Genomic DNA, 27,047 nt, shown 5'->3' with positions numbered 1-27,047 from the left:
ATTGTTTTTATAGAGTTTTTAACAGTATATCAACATATTTTCTCGCGATTTTCCTACATGGTTTTTAGATAAATTAATAGTATGCCGTATCTCCAATTTTTCTCCACAAGAGTTTTTAACGGAGCTACCAAAAACAAAGTGGTTCGTCACAATAAGATATTCCTTACATTTTTTTTCCATAGGGTTTTGCAACATATTGATCTCAAGATTCGAACTAAGGGAGTGTTGTGAAACGATCTCTCTTTAAAGAGACCTCTACAAACGATGTCTCTTCAAACAGGATTAGAAATAGATTAGGCGGTTAATGTTTAGCCCAACCTTCCTAGGACCTGTAAATATTAACAGGATTAGAACAAGATTAATGTTTTTCCATAGGGCGTGTCCTTTGGTCTAGTGCATGTGACACGTTCATTGTACCACTGATACTAGGGCCTGTAAATATCAACCCCTCAGGCTCAGTCAATAGGTTAAATTAACACTGAACCATGCATATTCTGATGTTACTTCAGAAAAGAACATTAACTTAGTTACCTGGTAAAAATTTTCATTTAGTGGCCGAGAAGCAAGGGAACAGAAAAAAAGGCATACGAAACCAAGGAAAAATGTTTATGCCTATTTGATTAGTTAAACAAGGAGAAAAGTTGTCCTCTATCATACAGGTACAATACACTCAGTTCTATAAAGAATATGGGTATGGTGTCAAATTCAAGGATGAGACCCTTCATTGGTAAATCTGCGCAAACCAGAGAAAGCAGCTTTTCGGATAAGTGGGTGAACATCCCCAACGAAGACCTCATCCAACATTGCTATGTTTGACCAAATCTGTACCCGACGTTATAAATGATAAATGATCAGTATGAGGTCACAACCTTGTAAAGCCAATGAAATGATGTGCTCAAGTAAAGCTTTTGTAAATGCAAGAGCAATTTTTCAGTATAATATTAATATTTAGCTCTGATACACCTTATCCTGTCCATTACCGTTGCTAGGACATGCAAGAGATCATTTGATATAAAAAAACTGGCCCTTGCCAATTAGTTGGTCCAACAAGATTTTCATATAAAAGTATTGAGATACTCCAATAAGAGATGGCAAACTAACCTCACTTGCATATTGGCGGGAAAATGACTTGAGATAACCCAGTGTACAGAGACACCACTGCTCAAGCTCTCCAACATTATATGCATTTTTTGTGTTTCGCTCATTCGGTTCACTGTAAAGGTGGTACATTGGTTAGCAGTTCAGAACAAGATAATGGCAAATATAGCTACTAAAACATCCAATCTGCATATAACTAGATGTTAACACCAATTCCTGGCATATCATTGCTTGTGATCAAAATGAAAGGCAAGATACTTTATCTAGGAAAATGCACATTTAGACCAGTCTCGAGAAGTCAAGATCATCTGAAAGAACATATCAACATAACTGCAAATTTTTTGTTTATGAGGGAAGAGCTAGAAAATGTGGTTTTGTACTTATATGAGTGGTGCAACCTGAATATCAGACTGACCTATTATTATCTGCTCCATTTTCATTGTCAATCTCCATTGTTGCTGCTTCAGAATTTTGAGCTGCAAAATTTACATTTTGATCTCCACTGCGCAGATTAGGAATTTCCCCATCAACAGAGACAGGCGGCAAACGTTCAGTGAGCACGTCAACAAAGCTCTTAAAGAGTAGCTTAAGCAAGTCCTGTCAACCAAATAGCCAGACACCAATAAGTGGGTAAAAGGATAGGACTCCATGATAGTGAAGTATTCCACACTACAGAGGTTATGCAATATAACAGTGCACATGCAAAACAATAAGAACCTAACAAAAATTAAAAAATATGTACCTTGCTTTCCTCATGAGCCCGAGCAAGGAGAACTCCCTTCGCTTCTAAAGATTCTTCAAGAGTTCTTTCCTCATCCTCTGCATTTTTGACATGTGATTCTAGTCGCCTTATCCTACCTGGTCTTTCAGCTGGTGCAGGTTGCCCCTCTACAATCTCAAGCACTGATTTGGCCTCCTCCAGCTCCTTTCTGTTTTTTGCACTAGCCTCTTTAGCAACTTGAAGACCCTTCTTGAGTGATTGAATTTCTTTGCGGAGGTCACTGATCCGATTGTATGTTTTACTAACAGCATTTCTAAGAATCTGATGGAAAAACTTTCAATCAGATATATTTAAACTGAAGATGAGAAATTGAGTTATAACTGGGCTATTGGAAAAGAAGCATCGAGAAGACACAAATCACCATAAATATGCATCCAAACAAAACAGAACTCCCAGTTTATAAAAAAAAAAAAACTATCACAATTATAATTATAATGAAATTGTTGAACTCATTAAATATTAGTTTTATTTGGTTGATATATGTACTACTTTTTTACCACAAATGAAGGTAAAATTAAGGACAAAGGATGCACCTCCCATGGTCGATCAGAAACATGAAATTGCTCAACATTGGCAGGAGAAAAAACCCATTTGACTATAGCCAAATTGGATATCAGGCGATAACCCATCATTCTGTCAATAGCTATAGCAGTCATCTGGGTACTGTTCTTCCAATAAGCACTGACTCCATTCATTAACAGTAGCTGCATTTCCTCATTTGGACATAGCTTAGAGATTATCTTATTATATCTCTCCAAAATAGTGACAAGATGGGTGAAACTTTTTGAACCCATGTCAAGAAGCGTCTGGCTAACAACATCAAGTGCAAATTCAGTACCATTTTTTGGAATTATTTGTTCCTCAACCCATAAAATAATATCATATGTAGACTTCTTTCCTCTAATCAAGCCAATAAGTTCCTTGGATAACTTCAGGCCATCAGTGCTTTCGTTGCTTTCATCGCTATGGAATTTGAAATTAGGCCCAGCTTTTGGGGGTAGCAGTTCTTCTAACTCAGCAGCATCCTCGATACTCTGCAAAAAAACAAGTGATGCAAGATACCTATAAGTTCTGTTTTTTAACAAAGAAGAATGCATATCGACATATTGCAAAGGAAACCCTCCTTGATAAGTAATGGCTAATAGCACAACATTAACCTGCTTGATTTTTTCAAAGTACGACAAGCGAACTTCCCTTTCCAGTACTTCCTGGACAAAAACCCGTTGTGGAGCCCATTTTGGGAGGTCCTTGACATAAGACCACTCCTGCCAAGGCCAAATGAATTGAAAGTTTGACCTGTAGAAGTAGACGAATATCATTATAATTCAGTAACAACCACCAGCTATTTGATCGAAAACGTATAACTGTTGTGTTCTGGGTCCAGTTGCAAGAGACATATTAACGATTCATAAGATGTTAATTAATTATTAAAAGCTCCTGTGCTAATTATTGGGAGTCATGTTTTGAACATGTAAGAAGAATGTAACAATTTTTTTGAAGCAAAGTGGCAGGAGCTCTGCCTTTCAATTAAGATAGGAAAAGAGTGTATGTACAGGTTAATTAAAAAATGCCCTTAATACAGTGCACCCAGGAACACGAGGGAGCAATGGACTAAAACTTTTTTTCAAATTACTACACTTCCTAGGTCAGTGCCCTTTTCCGTTGTTCAATGTCCTCTTTTATTCTAGAGGCAACCTATGCTGCCGTTTCGAAGGTGCCGGTGAAGATCCTTATATTCCATTCTTTCCAGATGTTCCAAAGAGTGTAAATCACCACCCCATTAAATCGCCTTCTATCATTTTTTTGGAATCTTTGCTTGGGTTTCTTCCCACCACAGGGGCAGATGGGTAGGCACGCCCATTGGAAGGATTAGATTTGCGTCGAAATGCACCCAAGTTAGGGTTAGGCTCCATACTGCTTTGGCAAATGGGCAGAGCAGCGCCAAATGGATACATGTCTCAAGCGGCCCATTGCATAATGCGCAATGGTCTTGCTATGGCCAGCCCCTTTTTTGTAAATTGTCTGTGCTGAGACTTTTCTCCCTTGCCATGGTCCATGCAAATACCTTGCACTTGTTTTTTTCTCGAATACGCAGGACAGCTGCGTATCATTTGTATTAAGAAGAAAAGGAGAGCAAAAGAGCCTCCAAAGAGCAGACATACAAAAAGGGACACTCGCACGCCTAGATCTAGCACAACAAAAACGACATTGCACTTGTTTTCAGCATGTGCTTTCCAGATAAGGCCGAACCGGAAAGGTCCGTAGGAGCCACCAAACTGTATTCGGTATGCCAAGCGAGTGGAATATGCTCCGTCTGCCGTCCATTTCCAGAGAATGGAGTCCCTCATGCCCGGTGTAAGATGAGTGTCCTGCGATCTGGTCCAAAGGGAGACAAACTACACTAGCTGGGCTGCGGTGGTGATTTGGCCAGCGCATTGATCCGGTTGTTATTTCGGAGCTCCATGTAGACTGGTCTGCTTTTCCTCCTGGACAGTGCAAAGAGCCTAGGTGCTAAGTGTCAAGGCATCTCTCCATCAAGCCATGGGTCATGCAAAAGCGGCATTTTTATCATCACCAATGGTAACCTTCGTTGAAGCATTGAAGAGTGCCCGATCAGTGTCATATATCGGGGTATCCATGCCAACCCAAGGTTTGGTATCATCCACCCATTCCTGCCACAACCATCCCTAGCCCGCCTAGGTCGTTAGCGTTTTCTTCTCCTTTCCAAAGGAATGATCTTCTGATTTTTGTCAATTTGCTTTCGTGCCCAGACGGCGAGCGGGAGACAACAGGAAGCAAATGCAAATAGTGAAATAATGATTACACAATGAAGAAATCCTAAATAACAATCAACTTACAAGTGGTGTGAAAACCATAGTATAAGTCTGGTGCGGCACTCCATATCCATGTTACTAATTCTGTCAAAAAGAGCATGCACTGCTCCTACCACAACTGAAGGGAATGCACCTGGTAATGCCTGAAATAAACCTCAATGTGGTGAGACTCAAATTGAATATATCCTTGGAAGCTACAAAAACTATCACTAGGTATATACAAAAACATTGATGGGTAAAATTTTCTTAAATAAGGGCATGGATATTACCAGGTTCATTTACATGTTTAGGGACTGGAGCGAAAAATTGCTACAAACATAAGGCATCTATAAAAATTATAAGTACTTCTATAGATAAATTTAACTCCTCAGACTACCACCTCGTTCCATGTTCATATTAATTCTAGAACCATCATCTGTAGCACAGTGGTTTTCACTTCTCACAAGAAAAAGGGAAGTTTATTTATAGAAAAAATATAAATGTGTCTCTTGAGATGTAAGCAAACATGAAATGGGAATCTGGTATGTAGATAACATCAACAGGGGGCATTGGGCGTTGATAGCAAAATTTATTGTGGCATTTTAATAACTATGCTTAATTGTCAAAATCGAAGAACATCTGTAGCATAACATAGTGACGTAGCAAAAAAATAATTGCATGGACAATGTTAAACTCGAATAGTCAACCCAAATTTTCAAACTCATGATATGATCATTGCAGATTCAACCATACATTTTACTGTAACAGATAGACAACATCTGTCGAGTAGATGAAGAACGAAAGGACTACCTTGCAAAGATCAATGATAACCAGTGTATAGTAAATTGGCTTGAATGGTGGATTCGGCAACAATAGTAGCTGCAAGAGAATATACATTAGAAAATTATTTATCATAAGAATACCGCTACTATCCTAAATACAACAGGGCAACAATTTGTTTCTATATGCTTGTTTCTGGCCTCCGCAAGGAGAGCTATTGTACTATGTATTATGTTTCTCCTCTTCTTAATATAATTAAAGGCGCAGTTCCCCTGCGCTTTCGAGAAAAAAAAAACAGGGCAAAACGAACCTCAAAATGAAACATAACATGCACAAATTCTTGTAGCATATCCTAGGCAAATAGTTCCTAAGACAGAATGAGACAAATGCTTCTAAATCCATTAACTTCAACAACAAAGCCTTATATCCCAAGTAAATTGGAGTAGGCTAGAGTCAAAACCCCAAGAGAACCCACAAGTCATGGTTCAGACACATGGATAGCTGGTTCAGGCACATGGATAGATGTTTTCTAAATCCATTAACTTCGTGGTAATTAAAGTAATCCAGGTTGGAAGTGGCCTAGGACCACCTATTTTCCACAGTAATGACTACTCTGCACAAAGTCACAAATTATTTCAAGTTCAGTTGAAAATCAGTAGAGTTATAATTCATTCAGGATTTTTCCTCTTCTCTGGCCAGGAACGTGGAAAGCATTGTTTGTGTTTGGCAATCAATTACCTGCTGTTTAACTAAACTGCCTTCCACTGATTGTCTGATAGCAAGCGGATAAGATATTCTTTCTGTACCAACTAGCTGCTCCAGTCTAAAGTCAATGATTTAGATAATTGTCTATGCACTTGGGTTGTCAAGGCAGTGTTTTCTACCAAATACCCCTATTAAATGCTTACTGGAAGCAGCATTAGAAAGATACGCATACAATCATTAAACCAGAACTTATTGGTCAGCTCCATTATTGTTCTAGGTGCATGCAGATAAAAATGTAAGTGATTTGGACAAAGGAGTAGAATTAAACAATACAGCTCACGTCATATGAAAGCAGGTATTAACTTTGAACCCAAAATAAGTCAATATTACAAATGGCAAAGTAATTAATACCTGTGAAAATATGGTTTCCGCCATCAGGTATTCATAGCGATAAGACACAGGCAAGCTGACCAGATAAAATGCACATTCTTTCCGACTAACTTTCAAAGAAAAACATAGGCAAGATGGAATCAGTAAGCAAGCTGCACCTAATTCAATGGAGTATAAACATAAAATTCAATGGATGTCCCTGAGATGTCATACTAAATTAAGGATCATATCGTTAGAAACCACGCCGGAGAGACAACCTTCCGCAGGTTGCCGGCGAGCTCCTACCTTCCAGGTAAGATTCTCAGGTATGAGAATTCCTCTCTGTATTTCACACCCACGCGAATAATGGAAACACAGAGACTGAACACAGGAGTTTTGGTGGCACCCTATTGACTGCCTTTTCTTAGCCTCTAAGGCCATATATTTATAGACCATTACAAGGAAACAAACTGACCATTACAAGGAAATAAACCAGACTGCTATCAGCCCTGATACACGACCAGACCTGTCCATATAGGACTGCAACACTACCATATTAGCTATTTCCTAAAACCGAATAAGTAAACTAGCACCAATCAAGGATTACTTTCCTATCACAGATTCCTTTGAAATTATAGATTACATAAAATTTAGTGGCTTTAGCAATAACCATAAAGAAAATTCAAGCATGAAAAAGACACTCAGAAAATAAACAAATTATCATTACCACACTAAAATATTTTAAAAAAGGATCCCCCATTCAGAAAACATAGGATGACATGCGATCTACCAGGTCAAACATCTAAACAATGAATATTAGTATGCCAGTGCATTTGTCTGTTTGGCATAGCATAATTCTTTTACTTATACATGATTAAAAAAAGAAGTTTGTCCAACACAGATTGAGATGGTTTGGACATGTCAATGGAGACCTCCAGAGGCACCAGTGCATAATGGGATCCTAAAATGTGATAGTAATAGGAAGAGAGGCAGAGAAAGACCAAAGTTAACATGGGAAAAGATAGTAAAAGAAGACATGAAAGGATAGAATATGTCCAAAGATTTAGCCTTAAATAGGAGCAAATGAAAAACAGCCATCCACATGCATGACATTTGATTTGTGGCTTCTGTTGGGTTTCAACTCTAGCCTACCCCAACTTGCTTGGGACTAAAAGGGTTTTGTTGTTGATGATGATGATTAGAAAAATAAAATCAGTTATAGCCATCATTGAGCACAAAAAAGAGCCCAGCAATGCATCATGCAGGACCTCCTGTATGCCGCAAAACGTAAAACAGGCATTATGATCCAAAACTTCAGGTCCAGGATGACCAACACTAAGCACAAAAAAACACAGTGCTTAGCTAGCATTGCAGGCCCTCTACATGTTAATCACCCAGAATTGAAACCACTAATGCATATTTACACAGATAACCAAAATCTAGCTAATTGGTGTCAGGCATATCTTCCATGGATATACTTAAGTAGCAGGTATGCAATATGCCAATATCCTCTGAAGCAGATATATTGGTATCAACATTTAACAAGAGAATGATAATAAAGTACATTCAACATTTATTTCGGAAAAAAACAAAGGTTACAAACTGACCATCCATTGAAGAAAAGTAGCACATCCAAAATGCATTCTTCCACAACAAAACGATCTACAGGCTGCATGTTCTGTGAATCAACAACTGATTAGATGTGCAAAACACAAAGAACAATTGCCATATTATAAGATATAGATATAGTATCTTATATTCTATAATTACTTATTGTAGTAGAATATAACTACAACAAATGATTAATACAGAAACTGGAAGATTGGATTTCAATTGTGTATATGAGGCAAATATGCATAGATTTTTGAGCAAGATATACATCATTGCCAAACTCGAGGTGGAGGACAGAATTATTTTTGAGCAACATGAGAAGAAAGAAGCTGTCTGGGAGTTTTATAATCAGCTTTTGGGAACAGCCGGTCAAAGAGATTTCACCTTAAATCTCGAAGCTTTGCATCAGCGGGTAGTAGATTTATCAGATCTGGATGAGAGCATTTCTGAAGAAGAATTGTGGGCTGCCATTAAATCTATTCCTCCTGATAAGGCGCCCGGTCCAAATGGATTTACAGGGTGTTTTCAATAGGACAGCATGGCCAGTGATAAAAGGGGATTTCTTAGGGGCGGTCAGAAGGCTAACGCAAGGTGATAACTCCAGACTGCACCTCCTTAAGTCAGCTTATATAACCCCGTTACCTAAGAAGGCTGAGGTGCTTGAGATTAAAGATTTCCGTCCCATAAGTTTGATTCACAGTTTTGCAAAAATCATCACCAAAATTGCTTGCAAACAGACTTGCACCCAGGCTCCCATTCTTAGTATCTCCAAATCAAAGCACGTTTGTAAAAGGCCGATGCATCTATGACAACTTTGAGCTGGTACAGCACACTGCAAAGGCTCTTCACAAACAAAAAATTCCAAGAATTCTTTCAAGCTTGATATTGGGAAAGCATTTGATTCAGTATCCTGGCCTTTTTTGTTGGTCAATGGTGAACCTGGAGATGTCATATTGTCATTTATCACCGGCGTGGGTTAAGGCAAGGGGACCATTCATCCCCTATGCTTTTTTTGGACATGGACGTTCTGAACTGTTTGATCACAAGAGCATGTGAACAGGGGTTGTTACAACCTCTCTTACGGCAAGGAAATGGCCAGCGCGTGTCCCTCTATGCGGAAAATGTGGTATTATTCTTGCAGCCAATGGAGGAATTATTTTTGACTAAGGAAATCCTAAGGATCTTCAGGGTGGCCTCAGGTCTGGTAACAAATATTAGTAAGTGCTCAATGCAGTGACCAGAACATCAATGCAGCCCAGACCATGCTACCTTGTAACCTGGAGTCCTTTCCTTGTAAGTATTTGGGTCTTCCGCTATCAGTACGCAAGCTTTCCAAAAATGATTTTCTTGGTCTCATTGTGATAGCAGACAAGCTACCAGGTTGGAAAGCCACTTTATTGCAACCAGCTGGCAGGGCAGTGTTGGTGAAGGCAGTTCTAACTGGCATCCCAATCTACCATCTAATTGCTCTTCAATGCCCCAAGTGGGTTATCAAGGCCATTGATAAGATTAGAAGAGGTTTTCTTTAGAAGGGTCATAAAGATATTAAAAGTGGTCATTGTCTGGTCAGATCAGAAAGGGTGTGCAGATCGCCTGATTTAGGAGGGCTGGGAATTCATAATCTGGAGATTCTTGGCTGGGCCCTGAACATGAGATGGCTTTGGTTGAAGAAAACACAGCCGGAACGAATTTGGTGTGACTTAGATTTTAGATATCAAAATCAACCTCAATGCTGCTGCCATGTTTGCCTGTTCGGTGGTCTCCTTAGTTGGAACTTGGAAATGGCAACCAAACTTGTTTTTGGACCGGTCGTTGGCTCCATGGTCAGGCCTCTCTGATTTAGCTCCAATCCTTACTTCTCGGGTGCCAAACAAAAAATCTTCTAAACAGAATAGTGAGAGAGGCTTTGGATCAGAATGGTTGGGAAGAGGTATCTCGGGACAATTGTCAGCCCAAGTGCTGATGGAATATTTCATGTTGTGGGATGTGCTGCAGGGTTATCAGGTTCACCCATGGGTCCGAGTCTCCGAGATCAGCACCGTTTGACGCCTTCTGCCTCAGGGGTGAACTCCTCTAAATTTGCCTATGACCGCTTCTTTAAGACAGCTGTCCTGTTTGAACCAGCAAAAAGGATTTGGAGAAGTTGGGCGCTGCCAAAATTAAAATTCTTTATGTGGTTCGCTTCTTTAAAACATTGTTGGACAGCTGACCGATTGGCTCGCGGCGGATTGGACCATCCTGAAAAATGTCTCCTTTGTGACCAAGAAGAGGAAACAATTCTCCATATCCTATTCCTACTACACTGTCCATATGTTTGGTTACACGTAACGTCTCGTCTTGGACCACCGTATGCATTGACTATATCTGAGCTCCTGTTTGGTTGCCTGCACAAGGGAGACGCAAACTGCATGAGCGGATGCAAAACAAGCCATTTTATATCTATTTGGTTGCATCCACTCGTACGCAGAAAATTGCCGTATCAGGTCAGCCAGGGCCACCCGAGCCTGCGTGTTTGGATACAGGCATCCAATCAGGCGATGTGTCTTTGCTCGAGAAGTTTGGCATCATATTCTCTCTCATTGGGCTGTAGCACCTCTCTCCAGGAAGTGATGCTGTTCAATTCCAAGATTGGTGAAGTATTTCTGAGATTGCTGTCCCTAAGCTCCAAAAGAAAGAATTTAATTCAGTAGTGCTTCTGGTAGCTTGGTGGCTTTGGAAACATAGGAACACCTGTGTTTTTTATGGGGCATCTCCAAGCATCACCAGAGTTATTGAAGATATCAAAGAGGACGCTAGACTTTGGGGCTTGGCTGGAGCTGCAAGTCTTAAAACCTTGTGGACATAGTTCAAGGAAAAGGGGGGAGGTCGCTTAGCTGTTTTTCTCCTTGATGGATCTATTTTTGTATACATGTTTTTGGCCTCCGTAAGGAGGGTGTTGTATTTGGTCCCTTACTGGACCTGAGCTTTTGTTTCTTCTTAATATGATAATGTGCAGCTCTCCTGCGTGTTCGAGAAAAAAAATATATGATAGATTTCATTTTTGTTAAACACTCGTCACATAGTTCCCTTTAAAGTCCAGGTGATAAAACTAGTATACACAAATGAAGGAACATATATATAATTGCAAAACATATTTTCCACATTATTTCAACAAAATGCTCAGGATGAAGCAGAGCAAATTCACACAATTTTACGTCGCAAAGGAGAACAATCTTATCAGGCCAATAGCTAAAGTTCATACAATTTTAATGAATTAACAAGAAAATAGCAGTTTCAGGTGAAGAAGGACAGGCCTCACGCAGTGGTGAGAAGCCTTTCCACTGAGCCAAAGGTTCTGGTTTTCAACTGCCTCTCTGCAAAATGCAGGGGTAAGACTTGTGTCTGTTATTCCTTACTTGGACCCCACTCATGTGGGAGCCGCTAGCAGAGAGTTTGTCGTCTAGTAGTTTCAGGTGCTTAAGGAGCAGATTAGGAAATACCCTATCACTGTTCTAAAGGTGTCGCCTAGGCGTCCAGGCGCCCAAAAAATCCTAGGCGCTTTGCTCGCCTACCTCGCCTAGGCGCCGCCTAGGCGTCCAGGCGGCGATCCAACGACTTGTCTCGCCATACCGCTTTAAGAACCATGTACCCTATAATATCAAAATATTTCATGTGCCACTTAAATTTCTAGTTGAATATTGAATGTACAACAGCTAGTACCTGTATACAAGCGGAAGGGCCTCTAGCCAAGTTGGTTAGATGGTTTGAGTAGCACTCCTCAAGTCCTGAGTTCAACTCCCTGTGGGAGCGAATTTCAGGTTGTGATTAAAAAAATCCCCTCGTCTGTCCCATGCCAAAGCATAGATGTCTAAGGCCCGGTCCCAGTCGTGGTCGTTTCTCACATGGGCTACGCTGCCGTTGTGTATGGGTGGGGCAGGGGTTCGGGGGGTTTCTCAACCTGCGTGAGGTTCTACTTAATATAATGCTCGGGGGCTATCTTAACCTCCCCCCCCCCCATACACATCTTGAACCCGTAGCAAGAATTTGGCAAAAAAATGGAAGAAGCAAGAAGCATATCCTCTTCAGATCATACTCCATTCCAAATTATAAGTCACTTTGACAATGTCCTAAGGCAAACTTCCTTAAGTTTATCTCAGTCTATACAAAAATATACCAACATTTACAACACTAAATTAGTTTCATTCCATCCACCATCTACTATGTCTTGAGAATGCACTTATTTCATTATTTGGTATAGTAGGTGCCAATACATCTTTCTATAAACTTGGTCAAAGTTTGAGAAGTTTGACTTAGAACAAAGCCAAAGTGACTTTATAATTTGGACCAGATGAAGTACATAGAACTGAGGTTTGCAATAAATAAACAAAACACGCAGTAATTTAATCAGGTTAGATTGCATTAAAAAGAAAAGATCGATTGAATGAACAAAGTGTTTCTATCTAAATCAATAAGTTTGCAAAGTACCTCAGCTTTATTCATTGGGAAGATATGTAGTCTACGAAGTCTCTGAGGATACTTCATATCGGCTTCATGTTTCTCCTGACCTTTTAACATTTCAGAAGATGACTGCGAGGGAGTGGGTGGAGGGCAACTTATAGGGGAAAGGCGATGTGATTTCCCGGCCACCAGCTGAGCTTCAAATGGCAAGTGGGGTTTTGGAACTGCCAGGGAAGTAATTGGATTCCAGTCCATTGCCATAATAAGAACACAAACATAAAGTGAAGCATGTTCAAGATTTTGCATACAATGAAACCTGACTTCACATTTAACAATAAGATAAATATTTTAAATTGCAAAAAAATGTGAGCAAGAGTTCTATCCACAATTGAGATTTATGAGATAATGACCAAATATCAGTTTGCGGCTTGCATACAAACTGCCATTGAAACAGACAGTTAAGGCAAAAGGTTGTCTTTGCATACCGCTTTTAACTTTCCATCCATTACGGGAAAGAGCTTGAATGCGCTCCCACAGATCTTCCATAAAATCCTGCAAGGACTAGCCTTTAATACTGAACTAAGGGTGTGTTTAGTTCGAGTCCTCGCCTGGGAAGCTGCGCCAAACAGCCACATCCAACCCCAGGGCCCAGGCCCAGGCGTGTTTCCCAAGGTGGGAACCAAACACGCCCTGAATATAATACAAGATTTTAAGTGAATCAAGAAATAAACAAGCTTCTGATCCGTTCATTCAGAAAGATTAGCATTACCTTTTTGTTAGGAGAGTGGCCTTCATCTGTCTCAAAGACAGAGAAAGCAATATCATCAAAATGCCTCCTGATACTTATGTAAGACTGTATACCAAATAAAACTCTCTCGAACTCATCTGGAACTTGCTGCATGGTAAATTACATAAGTACATGTCATCAACGAGTTACCATCAACAAAACATTCTGGTAAATAATTTCACAAAAGTTCCATGATCATCGTCTCCACGCCTTCCCTGTGTATATTGCTCTGCTGGGACATAGAATGGTTGCTCTACTGGGCCACATGCCAAAGAGAAGCAACTTAAGCAGCTAGCCACAACAAGTTTTGACTAAACAAGATTAGGAACAAGTTGTTAGATTTGCCAACAAGTAGAGTTGGCGTGCTCAAGTCATGCTCCAGCACAAACTTCTCACGAACTCACGTCTGGATATTGGATAACACTAAAAGGCTACTTCATCTATTAGAAAACCATTCAAAAAATCCAAAAGTGCATGCCAAACTTCAAGGTAGAACTCGCCATGCCATCATAAAATACAACATGTACATACCATCTTTTTTCTTTCTTTTGTGTGTGCGCGTGCTTTTTTTGGATTGTGTGTGGGGGGTGTGGGGGGTTATGGACTATGAAACAGTGACCCATAAACACAATATTCTTCTCCTTTTTGCATGTGTGACGCAAGGAGATTCATCTAAACAGTCAGTGACATATGTAACTCAGAGTTACCTCAAACAATTCTGGACCAGCCCATGGAAGTGAAGCCAAAATACAATAAACATAGAAGTCCGCACGAGGTTGCCACGAAGGATTGCCAGTCTCATCATCTAATATTGTTACAGCAGATGATAATAGAGTCTCAAATGTCTCGATGATTGAACTTGGAACTACAACTTTGCTGCACATCTACATATAAGTATATAAGAAAAAAAAGATTTACATTTCCGTTAATGAAGTAGTAAACAAGCAACAAAAATATAATGTGTGTAACCACAATATCTGCATAAGAGTCTTGATAGTCGATATAAGAAAAAAACAGCATGCAATAAAAAAACAGAAAGATCGGAAAGAAATCCCTACATTCTTTGTGAGAGAGGTATCAAAAGCATGTTTCCCATATTTGATTTGATTTATTTAAACTCAAACAATAGTATCAATAGGAGATGGCAAATTCAAAACCTAATATGAAAGGACCATTATCCTTTTTTTTTGAACATGCAAGAGGGTCGTGTGTCATTTCATTGAGAGAGAGAGAGAGAGAGAGTTACACGGGGAACAAAGGCTCCCCCCGATCCACCCTTACAAAGACCCTCATGGCTAAGGGTGCCAGAGGAAAAAAAACACAAAAGCTTTGCTTGGCTTTTTTAATCCCCAAAGGACCCAGATAGCTGCATGGAAATTCTACAAATTCGCAAGAAAGAATGCTGGCACTAAGGCACAATTCTCAGCCGAGCATCTGATTAGCACAGCTGAGCTTTCCTCAATGCTAGTAACAAGACCCGAAACCTGACCAAAGACATCCAGAAGTACCTTGATAAGAGAGAGATCAGTAGCACAAAGTTGCAGAAATAACACAACATCATCTGGGTAGATTGAGATTCTGTGCTGGAGAAGACCTAATCGAGCAGCATGATTCACTAGGGAGTTAAGAACAACCATGACTAGAAATAAAGAGCATTGGTGACAAAGGGTCACCCTGCCTCAGCCCACAACGGTGATCGATAGGGAATCCTGCCTCTCCATTGACTAAAACTCTAGAGGCCATGGATAGGAGCAGACATATGATGTTACACCATCTGTTCCCAAAACCAATATGTCGCAGCACCTCTAAAAGAGAAGACCATGAGACCGAGTCAAAAGCCTTGCTAATATCCAATTTAAGGATATGTGGTTCCTTTCTTTGATGCAGGAGCCTAGCCACTTGTTGAACCAGGAGGAAATTATCATGAATGTTCCTCCCTTTCACAAATGCACTTTGGTTCATAGAAACCATATTCGCAGCACTGCAGCAAGTCTGTTGGTCATGGTCTTAGCCAGCAAAACTATGTATTAGACTTCTTGGACAGAAGTCCTTGACTTGAGTAGCATCAGACCTCTTAGGCAAGAGAATGATAAAAGCATTATTGAGCAGACGGAACTTGAAATTGTCTCATTCTCAGCAGCAACCCCAATTTCCTGATCACCTATTTCTGTGCATCAGTAACGATTGGCCCAGGCGAACCAGTATTCATACCAGCAACCCTTCTGGCTTCTGCTACGCCTGGGCATGTGAGCTTGGCAACGTTATTCTTTTCTTCTTTATCGACGGTTGTGGCAGAATGTGAGAAAAAGGCCTAGTGACTCCTGCTGCAAAGGACTGAGTGAGAGCTCCACCAGTGTACAGACATCTGGAATTGAGTTTGCTTGGGTGGAACTGCTTGGGGTCTTTTTTGTGCCATCTTTTCCTGGAGTAAACCATCAGTGACCGGGTGGAATTTTCCTCAATGTGACTCTGCTCAAGAGGCCCCAAAGTAGACTGTAGCATCCGCACAGTCCCCCTCGTGGTCGTGTGGCTCAGCGACAATGTCAGGCATGGCATCGGAGGCTCGGAGCACAACACATCCCATGCTGAGGGGTCCCAGGCGCCTCGAGGGTGTGTGACACAATGCTCGAACCAACAGCAACATAAGCCGGCGCCAGCAAGCCAACAACCCTGAGCCTCAAAGGCTGTAGCATCCATTGGACGAAGTGACAAGAGGGGAGGCAAAGCCATGGTGCTAGCCGTCATATAAACAAGGGGGAGCCTTAGGATCTCGAGTTGTGGTCCCACAGGCACCAGCCAGCAAGTTCAACTGAGGGTCAGACAGGGGGCTCAGGATCTCGATTTGTAATTGCCTTGTACTCCAAGTGTTATGAACTTCCCTCTGGTAAGCTCGTAACCTGGGTGTCCTGGTGTCTCTGAAGGGAGAGTGGAGAGGAAGATGGGAATGACGCAGAGTGTAGGGGGGAGGAGGGCGCTGATCACCCAGATCACCTGTGCCGGCGTTGTGCCTAGCCAGGATGATCCAAGATGATCCCGCCCTAGAGGAAGATCTTTATTTCTTGGATGCCTCTTACAAACGATGCCCAGCCACCCTTATAGTGGCAGGTGTCCTGGTGCATCATACTGTAGAACTAATCCTCTGCTATTATTTAGGAAATAATACGAAAGGAAACCCATCCTCTAAGGAAACTTATCTTCTCCTATGATTCAGGAACTGATCGGGCTCTGCTTCCCTTTCTTGCGCTTAGAAAACTGGCGGCCCACAATAGCATTTATAATGTTTCCCTCCTCTCCGACAAACAACTCGTTCTCGAGTTGGACCTCTGAATAACGCCTCTTGAATTCAGTACATTGTTCCCATGTAGCATCAGACGGCGCGCGCCCCATCCACTGTACCAGAAGCTCCGAGACACCTCTGTTCAAGCGAGCCTTCACTTTTGATGGAACAGGGGGCACCCTGCCATGGAGAACTGCCGGTAAAGGCACTGGCGCTGACGGGGGATCACCTTGAAACTTCTTGAGAAGTGCCACATGAAACACATCATGGATCGTAGCATTTGCCAGCAACTGGAGCTTGTATGAGACATCCCAAATACGCTGCAGAATTTGATAAGGACTAAAACTTAGGCCCTAGTTTGGAGGATGCTGTTGTCGTGACACCAACTGCTGACCGTTGCTGCAAACATAGCCAAACCCAATCCCCAACAACATATTGCACCTCTCAGCGACCTTTATCTTGAGTACCCTTCATTGTCACCTGAGCCTAGAGTAACCTTTGTTTGATGTCTTCCAAGAAAACGTCCCGATCCTGGAGTTCCTGGTCTACTGCAGAAACCTTGGTCGTCCCCGGCTTATAGAATAACATGGTTGGAGGATCACGACCATACACAATTCTGAACAGAGTACATTTGACAGCAGTTTGATATGAGGTATTATAACAAAATTCAGCCCAAGCAAGCCATTGTAACCAAGTCTTGGGTCGATACACCCGCCAAACAGCGTAGGTACATGACAATAATCCAGTTCACCGCCTCCGACTGTCCATTGTAAGGAGCAGCTTGACCCCAGCAAGGTGAAAGAGCTCAGACCAGAAAGCACTAGTAAAACTGTGTTCCGGTCACTCACAATGGAACATGGAATACCATGAAGGCGCACAATCCTTCATCGTCTTGTTGAAGGCACGATAGTCGATGCAAAAACGCTATGACTTATCGGCCTTCTTCACAAGCAACAATGGGGAAGAGTATGTTGATGTGCATTCGCGGATGATGCCTTGCTGCAACATGTCCTCGCACTATCGCTCAATCTCGTCCTTCAACAACTGCGGGTAGCGGTAGGGGCGAACTGCTACCGGTGGCGTCCCTGGAAGCAGCTTGATGCGGTGATCGTGGCGACGAGGTGGAGTAAGACCGTGTGGTTCAGCGAAGATGTCGGTGTAGGAGGCGAGTAGGGCCTGTAGCGGCTCCTGTGGTTCAAACAAGGCAGCACACTAGGTGTGCGGCGCGCCCAGTCCAACCCAACGCATGGTGCGGCTGTGTCGCCAAAACTCCATGGACAAGGCACTGAAGTTCCACAAGATGGGCCCCAATGACCGGAGCCACTGAACGCCGAGGACGATGTCGAAGCCAGCTAGAGGGAGGTCGTAGCAGGTGATGTCGAAGACCTCCTCAGCGATGGCAATGCGGAGCTTGGGATATACCATGTTGCTCGTGATGAATTCCCCATTCACCACCTTGACGGAGAGCCCCAGTCTTGGTGCGACGTGGAGGCCTAGTTGGCTGGCCACGGCTTCCTGGATGAAGGTGTGGGTAGAGTCTGTGTCAACCAAGGCCACCAACGTCAAATCATTGACCTGAACTTGGAGCTTCATGGTGTTGTTGATGTCGATGTCAGTAAGGGCGTAGAGAGAAATGACCAAGTCCTCCGCTTTTGCGTCCTCATCCATGTCGTCGTCCGTCTCCAGCAGGAACACCCCTTTTGAGGTGTAGTTGTGGTCGACATAGTATTTCTCAGGGCAGTGGTAGCATTCTCCATTCGCCCGCTTCACGGCCAATTCTTTTGTTGTGAGACGCTTGAAACGTGGACGGTTGGGAGCGGCCAACCTGGCCCCCAGTCCAATCCGACCCCTTTGAGTTCGGTCATGTCATTAGACTGAATGGGTGGTTCGAACCGCATATGGACGTATTCAGCAAATCGTGCCCAAGATAGGACGCCATGATCTCGTTCCAAGGCGTAGTACCACTCGGTTGTTGCCCCTTCAAGGTGTAAAGAGGCATGCCATACCTTCTCCTCCGCCATGGTGCACATACCTAGAAAATATGTGTTTCATTTGTTGATCCATGTCAACGGATCAGATTCTCCGTCGAAGGAGGGGAAGTTGGGTCGTGGAGGACGGTCGGCGCCCTCCTTGTCGCGACCCTGACCCTGGAAGCTCCCGCGGCCATAGCCCTCCGGCTCGGCGTGGCGGTCATGGCGACCGTAGAAGTCACCACAGTCGTCACCACGGTCGCGACAGGTGCCACCACGACCGCCGTTGGTACTGCCGCACCCGCCGTAGTTTGGCAGAACTTCATTGTCGTCGATCGTCGTGTGGTCCTCCAACTAAACACCGTCGGTTGGCCCTGTCTCCACCTGCGCCAACCGTCGATCATGGGTGTCAAGGCGGCCATTCATGGTGGTTAGTTGGCCCAACATCCGATTCATTGCGTCCATGAGAAAATCCAACTTCTCGTCGGTCTTCTTGTCGTCAGGATCGAGTACAACGTCGGGCATGGTTGTCGCTGCGTCGTCTGAATCTAATACCAAATTGTTTGAACTTCCCTCTAGTAAGCTTGTAACCTAGGTCTCCTGGTGTCTCTCAAGGGGGAGTGGAGAGGAAGATGGGAATGACACGGAGCGTAGGGGGGAGGAGGGAGATGATCACCCAGATCACCTGCACCGACGTTGTGCCTAGCCAGGATGATCCAAGATGATCCCGCCCTAGGTGAAGATCTTTATTTCTCGGATGCCTCTTACAAATGATGCTAGTCCGCCCTTATAGTGCCAGGCATCCTGGTGCATCCTAATGTAGAACTAATCCTCTGCTATTATTTAGGAAATAATACAAAAGGAAACCCATCCTCTAAGGAAACTTATCTTCTCCTATGATTCAAGAACTGATCGTTCTCTGCTTCCCTTTCCTGCGCCTAGAAAACCGGTAGCCCACAAAAGCATCTATAACACCAAGTCATATTGGCCCTATATATGGTCAGCTCCTCTGTTCTTAAGGCGTCGCCTAGGCGTCCAGGCGGTGCTCCAACGCCTTGGACCGCCTTACCGCTTTAAAAACCATGGTCAGCGCCCACCTAAAGGTGTGTGGTGTTTCACATCTATCTTTCTATAGTTAGGTGCCACCTTACCTAACTCCTTAGGTAGTGTTTGGTTGAAGAGCCAAGTAGAACGGAACCGTTCTGTCCCAGTTTTGTTGTTGTTTGGTTATAAAGTAACTAGAACGGAATGACTCCAATTAGGGAATATTCTCCTCAGATCCAGAACCATTCCGCTCCAAAAAATCAATGAGACGGAGCCGCTCCGTTCCAATCCCGCTCTCACAGTCACGCTCCGTTCCGTTCACTCTGCAACCAAACAAAAAATAGAACCGCTCCGTTCCAGATTACCAAACACAGACTAGAGCGGCTCTGTTCCTAGAATCAGGGATGGAACGGCTCCGTTCTAAATGGCTCCTCAACCAAACACTACCTTAATTCTTATGCACAACTCTAAACAAGTGTGTGAACCATAGGTAGTTGTAGCTTCGCAAAAAAAAAATCTGGAGTACTATGTCAAAACTGGAAAATAATATGAATGTATTTTCCAATGCAATTCTGCTCTTAACGTTATTTATTAGTCAAAGTCCAAATATACTCATCAAAGAATGGGACTGTAGGCTGCGATGAAAGGCTATGCAACCCAATCCTTTGGTGATTGGTAGTCTGATGCAAGTTCCAAGGTTGATGGGGAGATTAGACAGGGCCTCAATTCAATGATCATCTTGGGTGCTTGGTCTATTTGGAACCTCCGCAACCGGTGTGTTTTTGACAGAGTATCACCGAGTTTATCCTTGATAATGGTCCCGGTTAGAGATGAGTTGAAAAATTGGGATTTAGCTAGGGCATGTGGTATCCCCTACCTCACTGCCCTAGCAAGTGCGGAAGTCTAGGTCAGATTTTTTGGGTTGCTCTTGGTCAATTTCCTTTTTCTTTTAGACAACAGGGGTTTTCCTTGGATCCCTAGTGTGGGTTGCTCTTGGCTCGTGTTGAGTGTTCAGTGTTGTTTATAAGGGTTCTATACCCATTTTATTCTTCTTAGAACAATGATACGCAGCTCTCTTGCGTGCTCGAGAAAAAAGTCCAAATATATTGAATTGTGCATATTCTAAAACAACGTTACTTCTAACTACTCATGGTTATTAAGGTGCTGCCTAGGTGTCCGAGCGGTTTTTCAACCAAGGCATCGGGCTTGCCACAGCTTTCTTGTGTGTGTCGTCACCTCCCGCACCAAGTCGTCGACAAGGCATCAGGCAACTCCAAACAAGCGCCACATGTGAAAAAAGGTGCGGAGGCACAGGAGGAAAAGAGCCACGTGTAGGAGAAAAAGACGACAGGGAAGAAACGCAAGGTTGCACGCACGCGGCAAAAGCGGGAAGTATGCGCCCCATGCATACAACTCTGACGAGAAGCTCCTCCATCCATTCACGCCAATTGAGAAAGGGTCAGAGGGGGAGCGAAAGAGAGGAACAAAGGGAAGAGAAGAGGGGAACCTAGAACCAATAGAGCTGAATTCCCAGCAACCATGTGCGGAAGTACAGCCACGCCTCTCTGCTGGTGAGCGACCAGCGTGGCTCCGCTAGTGAGTGACTGCACAACCCTGCACCACTCCACCAGTCTACGCGCAACCGTGACTCTGCTTCTACCCTTCTCTCTGCAGTCAGCACCCAGTTCCTAGTTCTTCCCTTCCCTCTGTTCTGTTGCCTGTGTTTCCTCTGTTCTGGTGCTTGTTTGTGTTTGGCTTGGCTTGCTTAATCTTACAGCTTAACTGGTTGTGCATGCTGGTTTTTCTTGTGCACTACTTATTGTCTTATTTTGTAATGCGAAATTGTGAGCTAATACAAATCATGTCAACTAGACTCTAAGCAACACTAGTAATTAAGTTGTTATGTCATTAGAGACTAATTTGTTGCTATTGAGAACTTTCAGATTTGCTGTTTTGCTAATTTATGTTGTGCAATAGTACTCTAGTACCATTACTTACTATGGTATCGCATGCTAAGAATTGGCAATATTAAGGTATATTTTGCTTCAAAGTTCTAGTGCATTATATATTAAGATGTTTGTATGCCATCGCCTCGCCGCGCACCTTAAGCGCCTAGGTGTCTGGAAAGAGGTGGCTTGCTGCAACCCCGCCTTACCACCTTAAGAAGCATGTGTTCATGAAATTACACTGCAATTGAACAGAATTTCATCTCATCCAATCCCCAAGTTAGTTGAGCATCAAGGGGACTAGTGACAGCTTCCGCGGCACAGTAGAAGTTTCCCCTCATTAACAGTACTCCCTCAGTTCATTTAGGCATAAAAATATGAACAATTAGTCAAATTACACGCATGCTTAGTGTCTAAAAGTTACACAAATAGATTCATATTTCAAATAGACTGATTTTGTAGCAAATGATGATATATATAAAGAGAAATTGGTTCTCATGGTACACCTCTAATGACCTTTTCAAATTCTAATATGCCAATTACAAACGGGCAATTATGGATGCAGAATTGCAGATCATTGTCAATTCAAAACAAAACAGCATCCCACAAAGTGAAGTTACAAGCGATGCAACTAAGGATATATACTATAGGAAATGAGCAATTAAGGATATAAATCAAAAATCAAAGCAAAGCAAAGCAGCCATTTTACTTACCAGACCACTGAGAAATCGCAGCAATATCCTAATCCTATCACGATTTTCATTGTGCAAGGCATCCTGCAATCAAGGCATCAGTCACTCTTAAAGCTACGGTAATCACAAATTTAACAGTGTGTTTATGTAAATGTAACAATGGTACCTCTAGGTTAGCCTGTGTGGTATCTACAATAGCCTTACTGAAGTCTTCATTTTCTAAGTTTATCAAACCAATCTGAGATAAATAAAAAAAGAAACAAAGTACAACCCAAAGAGTTAGGTTTATTAAACATGATCCATGAGATTATAATCATGTTCTTACAATAAATACCATGGATCAAAAAAATATTCTGAAGTTAGTTGTATATCTGTACATATAATACATCAATAATATTAGGACCAAAAGTGTTGTTTAAACACATCATCATGAACTATGGACTAGCTTGGTTACGAAACAGAAAAACTTATAAGCATTTGCTAAGTTTCTTGCCCGCAAAAAGAGGGATATCAATTTTGCCCATGTTTATTTCATCCAATCCAAGTTAACAAAAAAAAACAAGCTACATGGTTAGGTCCTCATGGAAAAGAGCAACCAAAACTCAAGAGTTTAGCACCATAAATGTCTCACATTGGTCTGTCTCATTGCACGAGCACGACTGTGTTTACAGTGTGTTTTAATCTATGTTGCATCTTGCATTTTTTTGCCAAAAAAACTGCATTGTTTCAATCTGTGTTGCATCTTGAATTTTTTTTCTCGCAGAAAAATGCAAGCTGCAACCTGATAGATTAAAAGGGCAGACCCTGTGCCAGAGGCTCCCACATGAGTGGGTGTGGGAAGGGATAAATCTAGACAAGCATCCCCCCTCCAATGTGGAGAGGCTGCTTCGAACCCGCAACTTGGTGAGTCAATGAGACAGCTCTCACCACTGCACTAGGTCTATCCTTCTAGCATAGTAGATTAAAACACACAGTAAAACTTCCTGCTCATGTAATGAGACAGACCAATATTATTAACCAGAGGAGATCATGAGACACATGGTTACTATCTTTGCATGTAAATATACACACCATTCAGAATATTTCCTAATTCCAGCATACATATGGAAATGATGAGATAAGAACATGTTTGCCATTAGTTTCCCCAAAAAATGTTCACATTTGGCACATTGGCTTTGGCATGGCAACCTCCACAGAGGGTATGTGACAGTTAACAAACAATCATACAGAAGCAGCAAACAATAATGAAAGTATATTCATTCATAAATGAAAAAGGATCAGGCTATGACATTGTGTTCGCGTGCAAGGTGCCAAGGTCAGTAAGGCCTCTCTCAGAACTCAGAAGTGTATGAAATTATGAACTGGGGCATCAGTGAACATTGCCGTCTTCTCTCAATATCCATGAAAAAATCATGTAAACCACCATTATAGGATCTCAATTTGATTCATGCTCATGTATCACTATGCCAGTGACCTAAACACAAAGTACAATACACAGAACTCCCTAACACTTAAGAAATATAAAGGGATGAAATGCGCATATGGAGTTTTCTTTGATAACGCTAGTATTTGTTGTCATATCTTATGGACACAAAGGGAATTATGAGCACAGTTACAAGTGAGCATTACATGCATAATTGCTCCATACATAATTTTAGAATAGAAAGGGTACATATAATAGCAATATGGTATATGCTTTAGAGTAAATAGATTTGCGTACCAAAACTCCAAAGAAAGGAATCTTGTGAGGCAATTGTTCTGTGCATTGAAGGAGAAACTGCTCGAGCAAAGAAAAAATTTCAGTTAGCAGCACCTCAAGGTACTTCAGTTTTATACAAAGACATGCCTTCCAGGCCCATAAAAAGTAAAGCATGCAGCAACTGGATTACTGGAATATACTTTTTTGCATACATTTTTCCTATCTATATTCACTGGCAGAAAAGAATAGAATGCACTCACTCACAATGGTGTCATGATCGAGATACAGATTGGTGTTACAATCCCACAAAACTGACATGACATGGGGTCGGTTCTAAGGCCAGACTGAATCTCATACTATTATATTAATTTATAATGTCTGATCGTTGAACAGCTAAATTATGAAATATCTTATGACCAAATATCATTTATTATGTTGACCAGTTAAATTGTTTCTTTCATAAATATAATTGAGTTTTATTGCAGACAAATTGAAATAAAATAAGCATGTGGGGACATGGGGTTAATCTTTAATTTTTATCTATTTAAAGAATTACTTGCAAATTCCAGCAGACTAAGAATAAGTTTGCGCAATATACCATGTATACTGGTATCATTTGCAGAAAATACTAAGTATAAGCAATGCATTGATTGCGTTCACATAAACATATCTTTTGCCGTTTACTTTTATTTCACACCAGTGTTAGGAACCGGTGTCATCATGCCAGCACAACAGACCAACCTACAGGTGGCATGTGAGTTGCTAGCCTTCAGAGCGACGGTGTGGCTTGCAAATGTGGCAAAAAGGCTTGGTATATAGTTATGGACGTGAAAATAAATTGAAGCTCATTTATATCATCGACAGCAAAAGGGTTCTGTTGCACATTCTTAATCATATGATATGATCTGATCGATTAAGGGAAAAGCTACAGGCTTGTCGTAATCTGGACAACCAGGATCTTAGTTACTTTGTAAAATTCAAATTTTGGATTAGCTAATGGACTACATCTGGAAGCAGCCCAGTTAGAATTACTTGTTATAATATTTGCAAAAATGCCCAGATTAGCAAATAGGAACAATAATATATGAACAGGCTCGACTGCTGCATACTTACCTCAAATATTGCATCTCTGGAGTGTTCATATTCTCGGGATAGTACACCATAACAAGTTTCCTATGAAGCAAATGTTTGATAAGAACATGTTTAAGATAAATTACACAAATCATATAACCATATCATCCATATTCATACATTGAAACAAATATATGATAGTGTGTAAATACACAATATGGAGCACTGTTCTAACTATGTGTGCAGAAATTAGTTATGCACCTTTATTTTGTACCCTACTTATATCATGTCCATTCTTTGCTGGTGAAATCATTTAATTAAACTGCACAACAAAAATGACATCATAAGAACTCTACTTGTTGCACTTAAAAGTTAAGACCTTATGGGACATTTGTTGCCATCGACTAAAATCGCTGATTCACTTACAAAAGTTTCAACAGAAGCACAACAATCCATGACCATGAAGCCAGATTTGTATATCTAGGATTTACAAACTATTCCATTTCGTTTTTTTTTTTTGGGGGGGGGGGGGGGGGATGCTGCACTGGCTGCACTAACAGATGTGCGAACTTTCAGGTGGGTAAGCACAAAATAATAATAATTTCCATTCAGATTTTATTTCCTGACAGAACCGTTAAAACGTGATAATTTGTCTACATGATAAAATCTAGTTAGATCAAACAGCAATATTACATATACCACATCCAACAAAGAGTCACAAGCCTGAGGTTCTGATACTTAGAAGAAATAAGCAAAACCCAAGGTAAGGTCTGGATACCACAAACAATCAGGAAAATGGCTGCATCGCAATTCCAAAGCGTAGTTTCTATCAAAATCTAAAAGTAAAGTGATCTACCAGTATTTTTGTTCTGGCAGCATTTAGTACAAGCATACAAACATTTTTTTTAACCAGCACAAACTGCAGCAGTCCAATAATACTAAAACCTAGGTCTCAGGCTCCTGTGCGGCTGTGCGAGTAACTACGGTTTTTAGCTCCCCACCCACTCTGACCAACAGCAACGGCAACCAAACACCAAGCGCTCCAAGCTAAGCTCATATCCCCAACTATAAATCGCCGCTCGGATAACCTAGGGTTCCGAGAGCAAGGAGAGCAGAGGGGGGAAACAGTATGGGAAGAGGAAGGGGCTCTCACGATGTGTTCCTTGTGGTCGGCGGAGCCCCCATACTCGGCGCATCTATCGCCGATGCGCAGCAACAGCGTCCTCCAGCCCGCGCTCATTGCGCCCGCGGCGATGAAGTGGGCGTAGCGAGCGATGTCGGGTGCGTGGGGCGGAGGCGGATCGAGGCTCGAGAGGGACTGAGGGAGAGGAGGGTTTTGGTTCGTGTCGCAGGTTTTTCGTTTCTGGTGCGGCGCGAGTTGAGATACATATAAGAGACTGTTTTTGGTTCACTCGGTGCCGCTAACTTTTTACTCCACGACATGTACAATACATATACTATCCGTTTGGTTACCCGCACCATGTAGCACTGAGCCACCGTATGCATTGACTTTATATGAGTTTCTGTTTGGTTGATTGTATACTCGAGACGTGTACCGCATGAGTAGATGCAAAATAAGTGATTTTGACTGCATCCGGAGATACGCTTAAAATATACGTATGCAGCCGGCCAGGATAGTGCGCGCCTGTGCGCGCGTGCCCACCCAACCAATCAAGCGAATATTGAACTGTATGTTCGGGTGTCTAAAAGCAGCGGCGGCTCTAAGACCAACTCCAGCGCCTCTGTATGCGGCTCTGTTGACACCTTTTTGGGCGCCAAACACTGCGTGAGAACCGGTGGCGGTGTCTTCTACAGAGGCGCGGACGGTCCGCGGCCAGGGGCCGGACAGTCCGCGACCTGGTACAGGGGCTAGCGTTCCCTGCCTGACGGTCGGACGGTCCGCGCGTACGCAGGGGCGGCGAAGGTCGCCGGCGGCGCCTAGATCTCGCTCCCGGGAGGGATTCCGT

General features: G+C 42.3%; 1 protein-coding gene across 2 annotated transcripts; it reads right to left on the bottom strand.

Annotated features, from left to right (window-relative positions):
• Positions 1 to 490: 490 nt before the first annotated feature.
• Positions 491 to 26,537, bottom strand: LOC100384700 (nuclear cap-binding protein subunit 1). Of its 2 annotated transcripts, none has more exons than XM_008657372.3 (19): positions 26,234 to 26,537; positions 25,123 to 25,182; positions 24,031 to 24,087; positions 22,477 to 22,548; positions 22,332 to 22,394; positions 14,089 to 14,265; positions 13,364 to 13,489; positions 13,080 to 13,146; positions 12,622 to 12,818; positions 8,154 to 8,224; positions 6,589 to 6,673; positions 5,503 to 5,571; positions 4,738 to 4,856; positions 3,037 to 3,175; positions 2,413 to 2,913; positions 1,841 to 2,140; positions 1,514 to 1,695; positions 1,102 to 1,213; positions 491 to 822 (listed from the first exon to the last, which is right to left on the bottom strand). In XM_008657372.3, exons 1-19 carry the CDS (start codon positions 26,318 to 26,320, stop codon positions 706 to 708), a joined length of 2,601 nt encoding a protein of 866 aa, XP_008655594.2. In that variant the 5' UTR covers positions 26,321 to 26,537; the 3' UTR covers positions 491 to 705. The 2 variants fall into 2 exon arrangements, with proteins under 2 accessions (XP_008655594.2, XP_035819625.1); XM_035963732.1 differs by lacking the exon at positions 26,234 to 26,537 and adding an exon at positions 25,342 to 25,397 and having other exon boundaries at positions 493 to 822.
• Between the last annotated feature and the right edge of the window lie 510 nt (positions 26,538 to 27,047).

Source organism: Zea mays, chromosome 1 (assembly GCF_902167145.1).
Source record: "Zea mays cultivar B73 chromosome 1, Zm-B73-REFERENCE-NAM-5.0, whole genome shotgun sequence".
Classification (NCBI taxonomy): domain Eukaryota; kingdom Viridiplantae; phylum Streptophyta; class Magnoliopsida; order Poales; family Poaceae; genus Zea; species Zea mays.
The sequence above is the reverse complement of the archived record's forward strand: the minus strand, read 5'-3'. Positions and strand labels throughout refer to the sequence as shown.

Coding starts and splice junctions, on each gene's coding strand:
- LOC100384700 (XM_008657372.3), bottom strand. CDS start 26,320: ATGAGCGCGGGCTGGAGGACGCTGTTGCTGCGCATCGGCGATAGATGC. Junction 8,225..12,621: donor TCCCAATGAATAAAGCTGAG/GTACTTTGCAAA, acceptor GTTGATTCACAG/AACATGCAGCCTGTAGATCG. Junction 2,914..3,036: donor ACTTTGAAAAAATCAAGCAG/GTTAATGTTGTG, acceptor GTTTTTTTGCAG/AGTATCGAGGATGCTGCTGA.